This window comes from Vanellus vanellus (genome assembly GCF_965231255.1).
Source record: "Vanellus vanellus genome assembly, chromosome: 2".
Lineage (NCBI taxonomy): Eukaryota > Metazoa > Chordata > Aves > Charadriiformes > Charadriidae > Vanellus > Vanellus vanellus.
Window position 1 is genome coordinate 23,551,334 of NC_138906.1, and position 21,880 is coordinate 23,573,213.

General features: G+C 39.4%; 1 protein-coding gene across 1 annotated transcript in view; it reads left to right on the top strand.

The window, feature by feature from the left end:
• CUBN (cubilin) overlaps positions 1-21,880 on the top strand; it is a gene marked incomplete at its 5' end in the record, with an annotated part of 146,083 nt that overhangs the window by 27,044 nt on the left and 97,159 nt on the right. The window contains 6 exons of the mRNA XM_082479884.1: positions 250-380; positions 8,535-8,721; positions 12,650-12,810; positions 13,343-13,524; positions 14,193-14,349; positions 16,888-17,075. Of these exons, the coding sequence (XP_082336010.1) occupies positions 250-380; positions 8,535-8,721; positions 12,650-12,810; positions 13,343-13,524; positions 14,193-14,349; positions 16,888-17,075 (1,006 nt within the window). The remainder of the gene's footprint in view (positions 1-249; positions 381-8,534; positions 8,722-12,649; positions 12,811-13,342; positions 13,525-14,192; positions 14,350-16,887; positions 17,076-21,880) is intronic.

Sequence of the window (21,880 nt, forward strand, 5' to 3'; positions counted from 1 at the left end):
GCTAATTTCAATGAGAATGTGACAGCTTGATGAACAGTTTCTCCAGGCAAGTTAGATTTATACCCCTGTACACATAGTGTGCTATTTAGCCCTATGATACAGGGTATATGGCTGGGATCCGTATCATCCAAAGGAGAGATTTGTGTATGTGTAACTCTTCAAGCTACTCAGGAAAGCTGAATCCTCTTTCAGTAATATAGATGCTTCATAAAGCCCTGCCATTCAATTTGGGGTATCTCTTTGCTGCAGGTACTGTGGAAGATCAGTTCCACCGTCTCTCACTAGTGGTGGCAACACGATGATGTTGTACTTCGTGACTGATCACAGCATTGCATCTGAGGGCTTCTCAGCTAATTATATCTCCCTGAATGCGTCAAAAGGTAATATGTCAGTCTGTTCATTATACAAATTAAGTGTTTTCATCTGTCACTGTAAATAACCCCTACAAGAAACAGAAACATTATTTTCTGTGTTAGCAGAAGACTGCCTGGTGCCTCTTCTACCCTTTCTTATTTATCCTGCTTGATTCACAAGATTCTTCCTACCTAGGAAAGCAGAAAGCAATTTCAGTAATCAACACTGCTGTTTTCTTTAAAAAGCCAGTAAGAGCTGAGATGGCAGAACTGCATGAATTATTTAAGAAAAGTATCTTCTGAATTTGCTTTGTCCGTTCAGAGCTGAGTATGTGTGATCTGGGAAGCTTAGCAATCGTGGACAACTCACTTGAACTCTCAGGTGCCATAAAAATGAATTTAGTCTCTATTAGGTGCAATATTGATGATGAGCAGAGAAAGGCCATATAGAGTGAAATTTGATAAAGCAGCAAAATAACCTGAAAACACAAGCCAGTTTGTTTTTGTTTTTTTTTTTTTTTTTTCATTAAGAGAATGCAATGTTTCTGTCTCCAGCACAGTTCAAGGCTTCTGTTACACCTTAAATCTGTTCTTTAAGTATCTCCTTTTAAGTGGACAAGACAAACATCAGTGGGGAAAAGTTTATTGAAGAGAACAATGACTTTGTTCCATTAGTTTGTTCCCCTAGAGCAGAGAAAAACTGAGAAATTACTCAGAATTCTAATTGATTTGAAGGTCTTCCAGGGTAGGGGCACATCTGTGTTTTTAAACTATGCTGGACCCACCATATGTCATCCAGTGTTTGCACATCTCTCCAGCACTGAGAGCATTTTAGTGACTGAACTGCACCTGAAAAAGCAGCCTTTTGGTTAAAGACTGTAACTACCAGTTTCACAGACCAAATAGAATGTGTCTGCTATTGCTCTCCTCAATGCCAAACACAGATCTGTAGTAGAAGACGATTTATGTGGGTAGAGGGACAGGTTCTGCCTAGCAGAATTAAACCACAGAAGAGGTAGAGTGGGACAATGAAATAAAGTAAAAATGAGATTACATGTGTAGCTAGGTTATTTGTGTTTCTGTCATTAAGCAGTTTCTAGGTGGTTTGTGTGTGTGAGTACAGGCTCCAAGGGATTTATTAGATGAATACCAGAAATTCATAGTACTCCTCTATGCAGCCATAAACTAGCAATGGCTGCTCATTGTTTGCTCTTAGTTTCTTTAATAATTTTATTTTTTCCACTTTCTGAGTTTCTCCAACCTGTTTAAAACCAGCAAAACTTCCAATTTCTACATTGTGAAAAATAACTGCTTTCTTGGTGACAGCTTGGAAAATTTGGCTATTATTTCATCTCTCAAGCACGTGTGTAGGCGAGACCAGTACAGATTTTGCTACTGTGTTTTTATTCACTACCAGATAACTTATAAATCCAAATAATCCATTTTCTCAGCTGCCTTCATTCATACTTGAGTTATCTGGCATGAAAACCAAAAAGCCAATAAAAACAATTAAGATTTAATGAGAACTATTCCAAGGAGGAAATTCCTATTTGTTAGAAAATAATAGGCCAAACCCCAAGTTCTACTTTAAAAAATCTTTCAAAGAAAGACTCTCTAGCTTGAAAACTGAGTTCTTACTGGTGAGAAATTGTGGAATTACCAGACTTATCAAGAAAGTCTTTTATGAGCCTGTTTCTGCAGCTGCAAACTTCTGTAAATATGATTGTTGCTTGTTAATGTGATGTTGTTTCTTTTACTTTACCTCAGATTAGTATTTAATAGATAGATTTGATTCCTTCCTAACTGTTCTTATAGCAGCTCTTCTCACAGTTCATCAAGATCAAAATATTCTTTGTTCAATGTTAATCTATATTTCTGTCTCTGTGTAACCCTATCTGTTTCTCTAGTTTTGTTAGTTATCTCAGTGCTGACAAACCCCAATATTTTCTGTCCAGCTTCATTATTCTGCCTTCTCTCTTCCATATTACCCTCCCTTACCACCACCATGGTGGCTGGACTTTCTCATCTTTCATCCAAATCACTGCTATATGCATCATGTGAGGTTCAAACCGCATCGACACTGACTCTGGAATCATTTCAAACTATGCCTTAAAAATGCAAGTCTGTTTTCTTGTCAGTGCTATTAACAGCTAGAAACTGTATAAAATGTTTATATAAAATTAGAACTATATAATATCCCCATCCAAACTCTAAACAACATGTATGATTTTCTTTTCCCATAATTAACACAGATGATATAACTACATTTCAGCCAAACTGGGATAACTCTCAATTTATCTCACTCAAACCTAGAACTATGACCTCTAGAATAAATGTTTTTTCTTTTCAACCACTATAGTATGGCAAAGTAGCAGATAGTTACTGAAACTGGGAATAGTAAACTTAAAGAGAAGTTGAAACTATGATCTTTTTTCTTACAGAGATTTCTTTCTTTTTATCCCAGCACAAGCATAGCAGTACTATAAAGTTGTCATAAATACTGGACTGGTACCTTTCATTTTTTAGTAAGAATACAGTGTTTTGAAGCTGCTGTGGCCTGAGAGAAGGCAAACGTGTGTGTATCTGAGGGATTTACCCAAGCTATGGATTTTCTTTCTTTACATCTGCTGCTTATTTTCATTTTTCTACTAAGGAAAATATGGTTCTAATAATGTTTCTTATGCAATAAGATTCCTTCATATTTTGAGCTCTGTTTTCTTAGCCAGCTAGAGCGTAACCAATATCAGAACTGGTCAAAACTGTTCTGGTTCCTATTAGACATTTCAATAGGCTTTTGCCTGGAGTTACTTTACAGAGAATGAGCTATTGAAAAGATGGACAAGATTATCCCCGCTAAAAGAATAAATGGGAGTAAAAAAAAAGGATAAGTAGAAGTGAAAAAATATTTTTATGCAAAACAAAACTAATTTTCTTCTCCATGCATCTTAGCAAACAATGGTTTTGTAGCATGGTTTATCTGTGAATATATTAATTAGTTGAAAAGTAGCCTGAAAATAATGGCAAAGTTACATTTCCTGTAAAAAAATTTGAATGCCATGAGATACAGCCATGGCCATGGTCCATAAAGTCCAAACAATTGTTTTAGCAGTCTGCCAGCTACTAGCTGTGAATAGCTTATATGGCAGCAATACAAATGGTAATTCTTCAACCAAACATGCCTACATGATACTCAGTTTTTTAAAATGTATATTGTGCATTTAAACTATCTCTGTACCTCAGATGCTTAGTTCTTGACCATCTCTCTGTCTTTTAAAGGAGAAAGTCACATGGAAAGCAGAGTAATATTTGTATTTATGTCCTAGAGTCCAGGTCTCAAATACCAGATAGACAAATGTCACAAGAGCCATATAAGTGTTATGATAAATTTTAGGGTTTTCTTTTGCCCATCTTGGCTGACCACAACACTAAGGAGCCATGTAAAAGTATTGAAAAATCTTTGAAATGGCTCAGTCTTTCCTGGAAGTGTTCTTCAGGGTCTTGAAAGATCCAGGCCACAATTTTCCAGTAGGAATATTTTATTGTCCTTCACTTCTTCACAAGTAAGAGGGAATTAATTTGTTTCACTTTGAAGTGTGTGTGGGGGATTTTTTTCTTTTTCTTTTTCTTTCTCTTTCTCTCTGTCTTTTTCCTTGTCTTTTTCTTTCTTTCTCTCTTTCTTTTTCTCATTTGTTTGTTTCTTTATAGAGGCTTCATTTCATCCTTTCTGCTGAGAAAAGTCAGCCTTAACAAGGTTTTTAGCAGATTGCCTTCCTGATAGAGTTTTATTCCTGGTCTTTCTTTGCCTTTGGTGAAAGATAATATTTTTCCTCCTTATCATCCTGAATTGTGAATGATATTATTTATCAAGAGGTGTAACTTGGTTTTAAATAGCTGCATTGTGTGGTATATGTTAGATGACAATGACTGTCTGGAGAAGTCAGAGTTTGAGAAAGATGAGGAAAGGAAGAAAAACATTTGTGAACCCCTGGACTTAAAAGTGTACCTGAAAGTTTTATATAGATTTGCGTGTCTCCTTTTTTGATCGCTGAGTACAAGTTGAGATCTCAGTTCCCATCTTGCTGACCGAACCCAGTAATTATTAGGAGGATATTGCCTGACTTTTCTCTTCAGCTGAATGAGCAAAGACAAGAATGGAAAGTAGTGTCTGACAAATATGTGCATGCAGAGATACAGGGCATGGTTGAATAAGGCTGAGCTAAGACAGAAAATAAAGCTGAAGTCCTGCATGCATCTTGGGCATCTGCTCAGCTCATCCTGAGTCTCAGGAAAAAGGTTTAATCAGCTGGCAACTGACAATTTTTTAGGCCACTGTAACTTGGTTATGTTTGATCAGGTTATTAGTCTGCCTATGTATGTCTATATATGTGTATACGACCCTAGAGTATGTGTGTTTGTGTGTAAATCAGCAGAAGAGAGTCAGAGATTCTTTTTGAACAGCTGTACCTAGCGTTCCTAAGGAGTTTGAGTCTGAAACGGTACAAAGGACCTTTGTGTGCCTTCTTGGTAAAAGTTAAGCCTGTTAGCGTCTGCCAGCAGCAGTAACAGAAGGCCCTGAAGTGCAGATGTGCTTTTCCATTGCCTGTGGAGAGGCATATACTTCATGTGATAGTTTCTTCCTTTTTTTCCTAAGCATAGTGTTACGTAAAAGTCTAATTGTTGGGGATCCCAGTTTTCCTTTGGCAGAGTGAGATCGAAAGAAAGAAACTGCCATTTGACATACGTCATTACAGTTTTATTATTGATTAATTACAATTGTGCCAACTGATGAATATCTCTTTATGGGAAAAGACATGGATATCATTTTCTGCAGTATGCAATCGTGAGTGAGTGGTACAAAAGCTGGCATTTTTCTCTGCTGTTGGCTATTACAGTTGGTTACTGCCCTTTATGGCATTTTTTTCAGAAGAGCAAACACATTCAGTACCAATATCAGAAAGCAGATTGAATAGCTTTCAAAAACCTCACACATTGGCAAGGCAAGATGTGTGATTGTCCTTGACAGTTGCTGCCTTCTGTTTTTCATGAGCTGCAATAAGTGTCTTCAAACTAAACTGAATTTGTACTTTTTCCGCACGTATAATAATCGCATTATGGAGTTAGACTGCATTCTGAACTTTGGCAAAGCAGTCAAAGTACTTTTTTCCTGCTAACTTTGCTAACAGTTTTCACTGCAGGAACTATTACTGCCTAAGCACACCCTCAAATGCTGTGTTAGTGAGGTGAGTGCATAAAGGGAGTGCCAGCTCTCCTGCTGAAAGTAAAACACAACAAATGAGTCCAGTTACCAGAAGAGAGGTGGCTGACACAAAACGTGGGTTCATTTATGCTTTTCCTAATCATCATAGCAGTGTCTACACTTGTATATATTTCACTGTAGCCAGAAGTCTGACATTTCTAAGGCATTCACTGCTCCACCTTCTGTATTTATTCCCCTTAGCTCACAAAGAAGATTGTTATGTGTAGAGCAGTATACAGCATCCAGTTTAAAATAGCACACTTCAGATATGAGTTTCTGTATGGATTACTCCCAAGAAAGCAAACTTTGGTGAGGGAGGGAACCTGGAAAATTCTGTGGAAATTGTTCTTAAAAGGGCTGATAAAAATATTTTGGCTTCCGTGTTGCTAATTTTACTCTAAGGGCCCTTATCTAGTACATCAATTTTAATATTCTCCAGGCTGAAAGCTAGTATTTATGATCTCAGCCTCTGAGTGAATAAGGAATAGCAGTACTGCAACAGCTCTAACCATTAAATGTGCATGATCAGGCACCTACCCTTCCAAAATCAGGAGGAAATAATTAGTTAAAAATATGTAACCTAATAAATATACACACGTTTTAAGTTTAATATTTTATTGCTTTTTATGTAGTGAGCCATTGGAAAAAACTTGGGTCACGTTTCTAAGTCAGTTTTCTAACCCTGCAGGCAGGGTTCTCAAGAAATCATATGACTTAAGGATCTGAGGTTTGATGATAAGCCCTACATATCACGAAACACGGCAGCTGGCAGTACAGCAAGGGCATTATAAGGATTTATAAGGCAGCACAAGGTTTTTAACATGACCAGGACTAACCTGATTGTTATACGCATACATTAGAACATATCTGTGATGAAACACACAAATGACTAAAATTCTGGATAAAGACTTTAATAGATCATGACTTTGGGTAAACTAGCACATGAAAACTTTTTGACTTGTCAAGACAATGTACAACCCAATGGCAGAAAATTATTGGCCTGTTTCTGCATCGTATTTCTTTGTTCTCCTTGTGACGAATTCAGAATACAAGTCTGGTAGCTAGCTTTGGGTGTATTTATCCCACAGTAAACATTTTCAACAGAGGCCTTCCAGGTGACCAAGAATGCAAAAAAACAACTATTAAAAAAGACACCACTAAAAAAGAAACCACTAAAAGCAAAAGTGGTTTAGTAGTTAGAATCGTTAGAGAACAGATGTAGAAACGACCAACCTTAGACATGGAGGGCCTGAACTGTAATTTCATCCTATCTCCCTAAATTATTATGCGTATTGAAGTGCTAAGCAGAAGTATTAGTATACTGTAGCTGTGCTATGTTAGAAAACAGGTTTCAGAGATCTGTGGCAATCAGCTTAAATGAGTGTAAAGTCAATCATAATATTTTGCTTGCTCTTTCAGTTGTACTTTATAATTAGTCTAACCCTGCCTATTTGACAGAAAGCATTTGAGAAATCTAATTACATTTCTTATATTTGCAACATGTAGGACCTGAAATAGAGGAATGGAGGACCAGAATGAGCCAGAATGATCACACCCAGCCCACAATTTTATGCCCGCCCTTTATTTTTTTGCCAAGAGCTACATAATGTGATCCCCGTCTTAATTAAATGAATCAAACCGTATCTTAAAAAACAGTGGACTTTTTTTTCCCCTTTCTGCATTTGTTATGTTGGTTGGCTCTAGAAACTCACTTCCTGATAGAAACTTTCTCCTAATTTCTGTGTATCCATATTCATGGACAGTTTTTAACTTCAAAGCTTGTACTGTCATTGACAGTGTATTCTATTTTTCTTTTCTTCATGCTTCTTGATGTTCATCTCTTTCTTTTTCTCTTGCACTTGCTAAGCTAAACAAGTTAAACTCTTCTAGTGTCTCTTGCCTACTAACCTACTAATTTCCTGCTGTCTCTATAACCTCTGTCTTACTTGTTCTCATTTGATTTCCAGAACATCAGTGACCATGGTAATCCACATTTTTTCCAGGTGACATGTCACCATGTGCATTGACATCGAGATTCCCCTGTTTTGACTGAAAATACCTGACACGGATCAAATTTCTTCTTGCCCTTTTTGCAGCCAGATCACAAACCTTACTCAGACTGTGATCAACTAATACATGAGAATTCTTCTCTCCAAAATAAGTCTCATGTAGCATTATATAGCAGATATTTTTGTTCCTAGTCCTTATGCCTGTGCTTTTCAAAGAGCTTCTTTTTAATTATTGCTCAGGTTCTGGCTCAGCATTAGTCCACACTATTTTCTTCTTTCCAGCTCATAATACCAAGATGCTTCTACAGTGCTTACAGAAGAATTGGTGTAGCTGATTTTAGCATAAGACCTTAATAGAACTGCTTTGTCCTCACAATCTAAGGATTATACTATTTTCCAACTGATTGTCACTTATGCCCAGAAAACAGGAAAAGAAATTTATATATAAATCCCCATCTCCCAGGTTTGATTGTAGGAAATGCCTGAGAACAATACAGTATCTCCTCATATCGAGAGACTGCGTTCAGTTTCCACCAACACTGCTTTTCAGAAATTTGGGAATCCTACCTTTTGTGTTGATCAAGACATCCCTTTCAGTTACCTTCTCTGCTGACCTGGGTTTTAAGTCAAAGCCAACTTAGGCAGCTGGAACTACTCTTATGTTGCCTATTTATTACAGACACAGTGTTCTGGTAAAAGCTGAACAAATCAACTCACATATAAGAAATCCCATGAAAAAGATGGATTCTGGTTTTAGTTTATAGTGAAGACATTCAACAGTAAGATGTGTCCAGGAAGAGTTATAACGCACAGGAGCACAGGATGTTTGCTCCTCTATCTGTTGGAAATAGAAATTTCCTGTTAATTTAGCATACCTATTAAATTAATTCATACTTGTTTCTTTTCTTTTTAAAGTGTGCTCACACGACTACAATACTGAAACTGGTGTACTAACATCTCCAAACTATCCCAATAACTACCCTGTCCGGACGGAGTGCATATACACCATCACAGTGGGGATAAACAGACAGATCATGCTGCGCTTCACCAACTTCACCTTGGAAGGGAATAAACGCTGTACAGAGGATTATGTAGAAATCAGGCAAGCCTAATTATTTCTCTTGTCCTTATTACTGATAACCATGGAAGTTGTCCAAATCCACTTAGGCATGTTCAGAAGCTATAGTTGTAACTATACACCTGTGCTGTCAATGTGGGAAAAGGACCTACCACTGAACTTTAAAGGCTACCTTTTTCTTCTCCCATCCTACTCCATTGTCAGCTTTCCCACTTGATAAATTCCAGTTCTCAGAGCAAGTGGAGTATGTGAACTGTGTTCCTATGCACTGCATTCTGGTTGTTTTCCTTAGTGCAGAAACAAATAATTTTATTGCCTGTTTTGTGACATTTTCTCCATGATATTTGAAAAGTCATGGCAGTCAGGTGCAGTCCCCTGTGACTGGAAAAAGAGAAATATTGCACCCATTTTTAAAAAGGAGGACCCTGGGAATGAGCAACCTGTCAGCCTCAACTCTGTGCCTGGGAAGATCTTAGAACAGATCTTCCTAAAAGCTATGCTGAGGCGCATGGAGGACATGGAGGTGAATCAAGACAGCCAGCATGGCTTCACCAAGGGCAAGTCCTGCCTGACTAACCTAGTGGCCTTCTGTGATGAAGTGACTACATCAGTGGACAAGGGAAGAGCTACGGATGTCATCTATCTGGACTTCTGTAAGGCCTTTGACACAGTCTCCCACAACATCCTGCTCTCTAAATCGGAGACATGGATCTGATGGGTGGTCTGTTTGGTGGACGAGGAATTGTTTGGATGGTCACATCCAGAGGGTGGCATCTCAATGTTCAGATGGAGATTGGTGACAAGTGATGTACTTCAGGGGTCTGTATTAGGACCAGTACTTTTTTATGTCTTCATCAGTGACGTAGACAGTGGGATTGAGTGCGCCCTCAGCAAGTTTGTGGACGACACCAAGATGAGGGGTGTGGTTGATATGCCTGATGGCATCCAGAGACCTGAACAAGCTTGAGAAGTGGGCCTGTGTAAACCTCATGAGGTTCAGCAAGGCCAAGTGCAGGGTCCTGCACCTGGGTTGGGGCAACCCCTGGTATCAATACAGGATGACGGATGAAGGGATTGAGAGCAGCCTTGCTGAGAAGGACTTGGGGGTGCTGGTAGATGAGAAGCTCAACATGAGCCAACAATGTGTGCTCGCAGCCCAGAACCCCAACTGTATCCTGGGCTGCGTCAAAAGAAGTGTGGCCAGCAGGTCAAGGGAGGTGATTCTGCCCCTCTACTCTAGTGAGACCCCACCTGGAGTATGGTGTCCAGCTCTGGAGCCCTCAGCACAGGAAAGACATAGACCTGTTGGAGTGGGTCCAGAGGAGAGCCACAAAAATTGTCAGAGGGATGGAATACCTCTTGTATGAGGACAGGCTGAGAGAGTTGGGGTTGTTCAGCCTGGAGACAGAAGGCTCCGGGGAGACTTTATTGTGGTCTTTCAGTACTTAAAGTGGGTTTATAAGAAAGATGGGACAAACTCTTTAGCAGGGCCTGTTGCGATAGGACAAGGGGAAATGGTTTTAAACTAAAAGAGAGAAGTTTTGCACTAAATATAAGGAAGAAATTTTTTACACTGATGGTGGTGAAACACTGCAACATGTTGCCCAGAGAGGTGGTCGATGAACCATCCCTGGAAACATTCAGGGTCAGGTTGGATGGGGCTCTGAGCAACCTAATCTAGTTGAAGATGTCCCTGCTCATTGCAGGGGAGATTGGACTAGATGACCTTTGAAGGTCCCTTCCAACTGTTCTATGATTCTATATTCTGTTTTATGTTTATCATGTTTAAACAGGAGCTATTCTATGATGCAGCACTAGGAACATGTACATAATCTGCAATATTTGTCGATACTGGGATCACCATTAAACTCGGGATATTAGCATGGTGATTTCTAGTAAATTTTACAGGACAGAGACAGGTAGAAGAAAGTAATATTTGCAGGAAAGTTAGCTGCATGCTTACAATACAGCTGTGCCAAGTGCATGTCCTTTCTGCTGTGTTAATGTATGGGATTTGCACTTTGCAGCGTCAGTGCACCCATTTCTGTCCTCATGAGCCAGCTCTCTAGATGAACCAGATCTACAGAATGCCAGTGTGTTTTTTCATTTTGAGCATGCCATGAGTTTCCATGACCTCAATGAGCACCATGATAAAACTCATTCTGAACATTATATCAGATATAGTCTGTATGGATTATACCTTGGTAAGTAGTGTCTTATATTTTAGAACCAAACAAAAAGCTCCTTGCTGAAGGTCCCATATTGAGGTTCTGAATTACTGCTGAATTAGCTGGTTGTTTTCAGCTGTACACACAAACTGGAGAATGTTATGAAAACCTGAAAGGCTTTTTCAATATTTTCTAAGTGTTTCATTTTTTCATTTTAAAACAGCAATCAGAGATTAAATTTAATCTAACTTTATTTTAACAGTTAACATCTTAATTTGGAGTAGACCTGAATTATAACAGTTTTTTTTTCTCCTTTTTCACCTCAAGAACTGAAAACATTCATTTATTGCATAAATATAACTCTGTTGTCACTGTGAAGAGCTCAGCAGCATTAAACAGGTTTTAGGATACGGCCAGAACATAGCTAAGTGCAACTCAGCACATTTCTGCTGCCATAACTGGATTTCCAGAATGCCTTATCAAACCTGATACCGTTAACTGGGGTAGCCAGATAAGTCTTAGGTGAGGTGGCACTCTGGTTTCGTGTCCTGAGGTGTCCTCTGATAAACTGCATTCAGTCAACTAAGAAAATTGTTCATCTGACCACGGCTGCAGAGGCTGAAATGCAAGTGAGGGGAGGTCCTGTCACAGTTCTTCAACTGCCAGTAACCTGAGACAGTGGCAAGCAGTTTAAGCTGGGAGGATGACAAGAAAACAGAGTGGCAAGGTCTAAGTAGAAATTTCTCTCAAAAGCAGGTATAAACCTGTGAAAATGTAATTGAAAGTATTACTGTCCACTTAAAAAGCATCATATCAAGATCACATCCATAGATAGATCATAGAATGGTTTAGTTGGAAAGGACCTTGAAGATCATCGAGTTCCAACCCCCCTGCCATAGGCAGGGACACCTCTCACTAGACCAGGTTGCCCAAGGCCACGACCAGCCTGGCCTTGAACACCTCCAGGGATGGGGCCTCAACAACCTCTCTGGGCAACCTGTTCCAGTGTCTTACCACCCTCAAGGTGAAAAACTTCTTCCTAATGTATTTATTATTGTCCTGATGACGTGTAGTGTATTTGTAATATGGAAGTGCTTAAAGGTTAGAAAACAATTGATAAGTTGGTTGTCACTGTCTTTTTTATTCCCATGAGATGTGCAGGTAGCAAACCAAAACATTAGATGTGCATCCTATTTACAGTATTAGCCAATATTTCTAGAAATATTACTTAGTTTAAAAATAGGAAATAAGTGGTTGTAGAAACAATTCTGAAGGCTAAGAAAATATTTCAAAACATGCATCATATCAGTTCTGAGACGTGGTTTCCCATTTGTGTGGTGGCAAATAAACATTCTTTTTTAATAGGGTCAGCTCATCTGGTTTTGTGCCAGGCTAAAGAGTGAGAAGTGAGCAAACTGTTATTTCTTCAAATTGTAAAATTACCTTTGGTTACACCAATGATTTCCACTTTGTAGAATACAGAGAAGGTCCTGCCTTTGCAGCACCAAGTCTACTTGAGACAATTCTTGAGTCTGTCATTGTATTGGCAGACTCTGGAAAGGCTGCTGAGATGAGAGACTGGACATACCCAGCAAGCAGGTGCTTGTGGTAGGACTTTTACTGCAAATAGCAGGATCCCTCCAGTATTTGGTAGCTGTATTGCTGTGGAAGATGAAGAGCCAGGATTAGTCTTTCCCAGGCCTGAAAGAATCCCGAGAATTTTGATTTGTTAATATTTCTCATGCTTTCCCTCTTTGATCCAAGGTTTTTCTTTGTTGTTCTAGAGATGGAGGCTACGAAACTTCTCCTCCTCTTGGAAAATACTGTGGTACAGACCTGCCTCCTGTTATAATGTCTCATGGTAACAAGCTGTGGATAAAGTTTGTAAGTGACATATTTGGCACAAGAAAGGGATTTTCAGCAGAATGGGATGGTACATCAACAGGTAAAATGATCGCATCAAGTATAAGACCATTTTACACCTCTCATTTTTGATCTTTCATTTGTATTTAATTTCTCACCTTTACCCCCACATCTTTTCTGCTTTCCATATTCTAAAATCTGTCTTCTGATTATATAGCAACATATATTCATGTTGTTAAGCTCAAGTATGCAACTTTCTTGATCCTTGGGCTTTCTTTTTTCTACACAGGGAAGGAATACTATTCCCTAAATATAATGTAGCATCAACTTTCTCGTATGTTTAGGAAAGCAGGAACCAAGAATTTAATGGAGAGGTTTCTACTTGAAGATTAACCATCTATCAGGAGCACTCTTCAAATTAGATAGTTAATATTTCTAGGTGCTATGGGCTCTCTCCTGCTTACAACACTGTTGGCTAAATGCAGATTTTTGGGGCATTGCTGAAGATGGTCAGGGCATGTGAAGGAGGTCAGTAGTGTGAATCTCACACATCATATGTAATTCTCTACTATTCTAGGTGTTAAATGTTGGGTTTTTTTCTTTGCCTTTTTCAGGTTGTGGTGGGACTTTGACAACAGCTTCTGGTATCTTCATGTCTCCCAACTACCCTATGCCATATTACCACAATTCAGAGTGCTACTGGTTGCTCAGAGGAAACAGAGGAACCCCATTTGAAATCCAGTTCGAACACTTCCATCTAGAGTATCACCCAAAGTGCAACTTTGATTACCTTGCGGTATGAACCCTCTGATACTTTGCTCCATAGTAGGCAGCTGAGTGTGATGAGTACATGGGCAAGGGAAAACACATGGCTCTGGTCTTCAAATGTTTGTAAGTGCACAGACCCAGAATAGGAAGGGTCCATGCTGACACGCTATCTTCATATCGCAGAGCATTGACAGGTAAGGCAGCAGTGTCTGTGTAGCTGCTGGTAAGAAAAGCATTTATGTCTAGCTAGAAAGGCCACTGAAACAAGAATCTGTCTATATCTTTATATCTTTGCTGTGTTTTGGACCAAGGCCTTAGTATGCTCTCTTAGTAAATTACAGGGAAAGAGACACAACAGTGTCAATAACCCTATTGTTAATCCCAAATTTCATATTTGAATAGTTGCATAAATTATTTGAATATTTTTAATAGAGTTGAAATGGAGTGCAACTCCAGTTTTCCCCTCCTGGTGAGTAAGACCCTCAAAATCCACCAGTATTCAGTTACTGTCTTCCTGTTTTTCCACTGATTTTCTTGTTTCTGAAATGCCTGCCAGGCTTCCTTTAAGCAGAAATAGAATTTAACCTCTTGTATATCCAGTAACAATTCCCTAAGCAGACATTTGTCAGGGGGGAATTACTTGAGTTTGTAACGCCATCAGCTTTATTAAATTCTTTTTTTTTTCTTTTTTTGAAGGTATATGATGGCAACAGCAGCAATGCTAAACAACTAGGTAAATTTTGTGGGAATCAGATACCAGAACTCATCCATTCCAGTGGAGACAGCATGTATGTAAAACTAAGGACAGATAGCAGTCTGCGAGGTGGAGGGTTTTTAGCCAAATACAAACAGGGTAAGTAAGTAAAAGAAGATGAGAAAAACATGCTTCTACAGTTCAGCTTGTTCCTGAAACCGCTTCTAACAGCCCATGATCTTGCCTATTCACAAGCAGAGGACAATTTTAGAGCATATTATTGACTGACATTCTCTAGTCTGCTACAGTTGCAGAACACAGAGAGCTAAAAATTATCTGCCCATCTACCTGTGATGAAGGTTATCCCCTCTCTAGAAGAAAGCTGGTGAGATGGTTCTACTTCTATAACCTGCACCAGTGGCACTTACCACTCCTGATTTACTCAGAATAACAAGTGCTGGAAGTCCATAACAGGGTAGTTTGGACTGTTCTTGCTCTTCTGCTCAGCCAGTCTCCTGACTTCTTAACAGAGAAGGCAGATAGAACAAGCTTCCCTGCTCTTCTAACTGCTTGTGAGGCAGGATGGCAAAGGATAAGTGAGTTACCCTCAGCCACCCTGAATCATTGTGGGTGCACTTAGGATCATTTAACCTACCTGGAAAACTTCAAGAAGTTTCATTTTTTATATCTTATGGCAAGGGTCACATTTTTCTTGCAAACCTTTTTCTGTGAAATAGTTCTACCCCAGAAATATCAGAATAATAACATTTGGAGAAAAATCCAAGAGGATACATGACAAACTATTTTGTTCCCAGTCATAACCTTGAATACCATCCCGGTATTCAATTCATATTACTTTTGTCCTTACACACTCTAGCATATGTGGTTAAATGCACATTGGAAGGTACAGAATTTCACCACATACAAAATAATTTGCAGTCATCTTTGTGTACCCTGAATATGACATGCTCAAGTGATAGGGGTTGCTGTAGTTTTATAGACATTAAGTTTTCCTAGGTTTGGACAATAATATATGGATTACAAAAAACCAAAGCTATTCATCCACACATGGTGCATGCAATAATTAGAATAGAAGAACAATTATCCTTAAAGATATCACAGATTCATCTACCATGTATTTTTCAGATTGCAAAGTCAAGCCGATATATTAGAAGAGGGTTCCCCCCCTTTCATTAATTAAACAGAAAGAGCACTTTGAAAGCACTCAGATGTAGAACCTGAGCAATCAGATAATATGATCTACATTTTACATTCATATTTAATTCCTGAAGATGCATCAGAGAAAGCTTTCAATGGCTTGCCCAAAAGCTAAAATTATGTAGGAAGCAGTGGTATAAAATAAGGATGATTAGGTGATAGATGCATTTACGTGTACATGAAAGAAATGTAATGATGAATTGGAAAACATTGCAAGGGAAAACATGGTATCAAGTTAACGTTCAAAGGCACCTTTCTGTCTGATATCTTTCTAATAAAATCCTGATGGCAGAGGGTGGTAGCTTTTACCCATCTTGCATTCTTCAAAATCCATTTTGTGCTCTTCATGCTGTCCTTTCAAACAGTTGTATGCTTCAGTGTAGCTTTGTAGACAAGCTCCACTCCACCTGACCCTGACCTTCAGCTGTATCCTGAGCATTTTGAAGTCCTAAAAACAGACCTCTGTAAATCATTTGGAAAGAATAAAAAAAAAAGTTGCAGGAGGTAGGTGTATTATCCATAGTGACAGACAATAGAAGAGTTTTGCAAGTGAATCTCAGCTCTTTCTGCTGTTCAAACACTGCAAATTTGCTGTGCAAAGCAAACAGCCTGCCCTGCTCCCTGCCTCATGCCTATTTCTTCTCTGTGCATTACACTGGTCTGCTCCCAATACACATTGTGTGCTGTCGCCAGACAAGGGATTGCCCACATTGATATTTTCTGTCCTTAGTGAACGTTGGATACAGGAAAATGAGGCTCACTGAGCTAATGCCATAATTGTAATTTCACTCTTTCTCTAGTTTAGTTTCTTTTTCATTCTCTCTGATCTTCAAGGAAAGCTCTCATTGTTCCAGGTGAGTGTCCAGTGCTTATGCTAGGGCGTTATTGGATGAGTCACAAGGAAAATCATGGCTCCTTTTTAAAGAAATTAAAGAATTTAATGATGACTTCCAGCTCCTGGAGCTAGAAAATCCAATACAAGTAGTGTATCTTCCATTTGTTTTTTTTTACCCAGGGATTATAATTTTTTTTTTTGCCAGTTTGCTGAAATAAACCCCTTTAATCCATTAGCCAATCTTTGTTGAGGACCCTCCCCAAATTGTTTCAAGTGACAGGGCAAATTTCTATTATTAGTTAAAAAAGAAGTAGAAGAAAATGTGTTTCAGGACTAACCATATATTTAGAATTAAAGAAAAACTACCAAAAATATATGTACTACATATACTGATGAGTCTGCAAGTGTCAGAAAAGAAGGGCATAATAGAGCTGAAGGATTCAAGTTTGGAAAGTCTGGATTTTGTTTGCAACATATGCAATATGTTCTCCATATGTCACAATTCTCTTTCTGCACGATTTCTCTTATCTGTGAATAAAAATATTTCTTACCTTGTAATGGTATCATTAATTTCAATTAGTAATTTTTTGAGATGCTGGATTAATAAGCACTGCAAAAATATAATTTATCATCCCTTTTTTCAGTTTGCCACGAAGTGTTGACTGTTAATCGTAGCCACGGCATATTGGAAAGTTTAAATTTTCCAAATAATTACCCATTAAATGAGCACTGCAACTGGACTATCCAAACTACAAAGGGGAACACACTCAGCTATAGCTTCACAGCCTTTGATTTAGAAGATGGATCTGACTGTGACCGTGACTTCCTGAAGGTATGTACCCAGATTCAAAAAACAAGAAATATCAGGTCTTTGCCAATGAAGAAAAACAATTAGGGTGCAGAAGACAAAGGGGAAACTTATCTTATCTAAATTTAGCCATTAAAACTCACATGTTAAATCCAAACAATTTGTCCCTATTTCCTCTGCGATCAGTAAGGAGTGAAGCATTGCCAGAGAGCACTTCTTCCTACCTTAAGACAGGTGTCTGCAATAGGGAGGATGAATCACTTTGCAGGTGCCTAGATTTTCTACAGAGAGTCTAGCTACCACCTTAGATTAGATGCGCTGGCACTCACTCCTGGGTGAAGAGAGATATCATGATTCCAGCTTCAAGTTAAGAAGAAGAAATCCTGAGATTAGTAATTGGATTGCAAAAAGGCGATGATCCCAATTATATCCCTCTTGTTTTTATCTGAAGAGTGGGGAATTTTCAAAAACTTAAGAATGTATTATTTCGATGTTTTCAAAGGAAGGGTTGCTGTCTCCTGTTTATATTTTCCATTTCATAATTAATCTGCTTCTTTAAAGGTACTGAAAGAAACTGAATTTACCCACAAACAAAATGAGACATTTTTAGCCAAATAAAACCATCCATTCAACCTAAAGCCAAGTATCCTTTATTTTCATTTCCTAAAAAAAAAATTATTTCTAGGACAACTGAAAAGATATTTTCTCTCAGTTTTATACCCCATACTGTGGGAAGTAGAGTGTAGTCATGATTACTACTATACTGAGGATTATAATCTCCTGCCTACAATTTTGCTGTTTTGCTGAACTAATCCATCCTTCAGATTTCACCCTTGTACAGGATGCCAGCAAGTAGCCTCTGTGCTCTACTTAGGTTTTGCACAAGAGGAACTGAAATTTAGAGGAGTGTTAGAGAAGACTACTTACAGCCAAGGAGAGGGCTAAGGAATAGTGCCCACATTTCTGGGGATACTTACACTGGGGTCTTGCAGAAGGTCCAGCAACAGTCCTGGTGATGGGCTAATCTGTTCCCTCTAGAAGTCCTCCCTTGCTCCCTCTACCTCATTACTATGCCAGCATTCACAGCTCAAAACTGGTAATAAACTGACAAAAGTGGTGTTCTTCCAGCTCTCTTCTCTTTGTGGCCAGGAATGGAAAGAAAGAATAGACATGTGAAGAAAATAAACAAGGGATCACTTTATTGAGAACTAACTATTAAACCCTGGTTCATTTTGTGAAGAGGCTGAAAAGGAAACATTGGAGCCAAGCGGAGAGGCCGGTGCTAGTCTCAAGATGCTTAAGCCCTTGATCCATGAAAAGCAGGAGCCCTGCACACAGTGGCCAGCCAGTGAGGAGCAAGAGACTTGCCAGAAGACGCTATTCTAGATGTAAATCAGGGCTGGAGGAATAGTGCCAGAGGCAAGGACCTGGTCCAAAGCACTTAAAAGAACAGAAATAAAACATATCAGAGGGAGTAAGGAGACAGGAAAGGGAGCAGAAAAGTACTTGCACTCCTTGTTTTAACAATTTTTCAGTGCTTCCAATCAAAGAAAATGCATTCTGAAAGAGGTATAAAAGGGAAAATGCAAGGGAAAAACAGAGTCATGGAAGTGTGTTAAGGAGGCTTTAATTTGCAATTCATGTGACATTGCTTATAAATTGTTCTCCAAATGCCATTAAGAAATACCACTTGGAAAAGATGTTCTCATTTGGTTGTTGCATGCTGCACAAATATATGCCATAGTGTAAAAAAAGAGAGCAAGGTTGAACCAGCTAGGGAATAGTGTTTGCTCCCACCCTGTGTCTTGCGAAAGGGGAGCGTGTTGGCAAGGCTGTGAGTGCTCTGTGGTGTAGGGCAAAGGGGGAATAATCTGGAACAAGCGTGCAGTTCACTTTCTAGGCAGACTGCAGATATTTGGGACTTCTCTGTCTGAAATCCATGTGGAGTCTGACGCCACTGCAAATTGGAAAAAAGGTTAACAAAAAAACCCCCAACTCATAGCTGTTCAGCTAAGATAAATGACTTTTCTGTCATATGCTAGTTTTGAGATTCTTTTATTGCAAAAAGGTCTAAAAAGGGAAAGCTCTGGTGCCCTGGCTGAGTATAACACTGGGAAAACAGAGGTATAATCCTGTTCACAGTAGTCCAAGTGGGTGGTGCATGGAACCACGTGCCAGAGACTTTCACCATTTTCTTGGAGGAAATGGGAAACGGCTGCTCAGGCAGTTTCCATGTAGCTGCACTCACAAACCGGAGTGGCCACTGGTGCAGAGCAAATGCTCTTTTTCCTCAGGAGCTTTTAGGTTCCCCCCTTTCCCATCTCCTTTTGGGTTTGGTGGCAGCAGGTCTCCAACCTCAGCCCCTTGCAGCAGGTAGCAATACCCTACTTGTCTTCTTAGCTCTGTGGCAGCCCTAACAGTAGTAGCCTGATGCTCTGTGGCAGCTAGCAGATGGCAGGCTCGGTGACAATATTTGATGCTACTTGTTAGGAGCCTGGGGATAGGAAGGACAAAAGTTAGCCTAGCCTTTAGGTTGGATCAGGTGATGATCACAGTTGTGGTGGTAGAGGGAGTATGGGAAAGTGATAAGTGATGGAGAAGGACAAGCTTAAATGTTGCAGAGGTGTTATGGCAGAGAGCTAGCCTGCCTGAGTGGAGTACAATCAAGAAATGGCAGTTGCAAAAAAAAAAAAAAAAAAGCAGAGCTGCTTTTAAAAGTCAGTGGGGGAAACATTTAATGCATGTGGACATACTTTTATGACATTGCAACTGTTTCAAACTAGAGCTTTGATTTTTATTTAAATCTTTCTGAATTCTGAAGGAGAAAATCACAGTGCTTGTTGGGGTGGGGGCAGCTAGACTGAGCAAGCTGCATTCCCGAGTACTGCTGGACTTGTCCTGCTGGATGCTTTCATTTTGGTCCCAGTCTCCATGCTGGAAAAGGACTTCAGCTTCGTATTTAATTATGACTTATACTTCTGACCCAAACCCACACATAGTATACAAGAGGAGCATTTTGCCCTGTGACTATTTCAGTCTGATATACACAGAATATATTAATTTGCTATTTGCTCCCTGGCTTAGCCCACATTTGAGTCAGAAATTAAGTATGTAGAATAACGACAAAACCAAACGTTTCTACACACAGGTATTCCTAGTCGTTTTCAGTTACCAAAGACACTATCATCACTTAGAACAAATAAAAGTTTCAAAAACAGGACAAGGAAAAAGATAGTCAGATGTACAAAGAGCACAAATAAGTGCAAGTACAGTGCATGGCTATCCCAGACTGAAATGCAGTCACAGCTGTACAATGAGAAGTCAGCCATGTATTGCATTACCTATTTCCTTTCTCCTTTGATCATGGGATGCTTCTTGTGAGCCAGACCGCCCTTTGCAGCAGCTGGCTGGTGTTACTCATGGTGAGCAGCATTCCGGCTCTGTAGGGAGCCTTGAGTGACTCTGACTCAGTCTGGCCTGGGCAGGGCCTGTAACTCCGCCTCTTCAGCACGTACAACTATTTATACCTGTGTCAAGTAGGAAGGAAAAAGCCCTGTTTTCTGACTTGGTGGCAATTTTCTGCCCCTGTGCATAGGTGTCAAAAATTGAGAAGGGCCAGAGTGGGAGGGAGGCAAAACTGCAGGTTTTTATGTCAGTCTCTAGCATGAATCTCCTGCGAGCACTTTCTCAACAAATAAGCAGCGTGCAGTGTTTCATGGCCTGTCAGAGGATGTTGGCTTGTTGCTAGTAATGCTCACAGGATGTGTGACATTTTGGAAGTTTTACAGTGAAGTTTCAAGCATGTGAGATGAATTGCTTCTGATAAAGACATGTACAGAAGTGGCAATGATATGATACAAGGCATACCAATTAACAGACTGTTTCCTAGTGATGCTGCACTAACTGTAATTAGATTGGATGGTCTTTAAATTATATTGTGTGCTGTGGTTTGGCTTAATAGCCTAACATTAGTCTTTCTAGAGGAGTCATCAGGCTGTAGCCAGTGAGATATTGCAGACAATGACATAGAAATGTCATTCCTTCCTCTACATTCACCAGCTTATTAGCTGAACAAGCATATATTTAACTCCCCATCTTTAATGATTAATTACCTTCTTATTTAGTATGACAGAACATAATCCCCACAGAGGCAAAGCTATTTTATAAGTAAGGAGAATGTCATGTTACTGCCGCCCTGAAGATCAGTCTTGCAGTAGGACTGATATTTGCTCCTTTCTTATCCAAGAAAAATATCATTTGAAAACCACTGATCTTTCTGTTCTTCAGTGACAATGTCCCTCTATTTTCTTCTCCTCAGAAAGTACAACTGTCCCTTGAAGACTGGTCTGTTTAGCATCTGCTTTTAATAAGTACAGGGAAGACTTTGTCCAGCCTTTTGGAAGACGCCACTAGCCTGATAAGCAGATAGTAAAATTGTGTCGTGCAGCAAGACAAGTTTCAAAGCTCTCTCTTTGAGTCTCACCCTTTTGGTTTGTAGGCAAGGATGGAATTATTATTGGGTTCATGCAAAAGAACATCTCATGAGGGCAAACGACTGCCTGATAACAACAATAGTCTTCGTTCTGCTGCAGGGGAGGACAGAGCTCCTCTTTGGAATAAATCACTTCCTTGCTTGCTTACTGCCGGTGTACTTAAGCAGGCCAGACTCTTTCAGCAATTAGGCTCAGGGTGGTTAAAATACCATTGCACCCTTGTATGTGGATATTATCAAATGAGTACAGTAATTAATATGGCATCTGGTCCTGAGAACTGTTTCATTTCCTTCTGGTGGTAACAGGATATGTCCCTTTTTTATTTTTTAAACCACA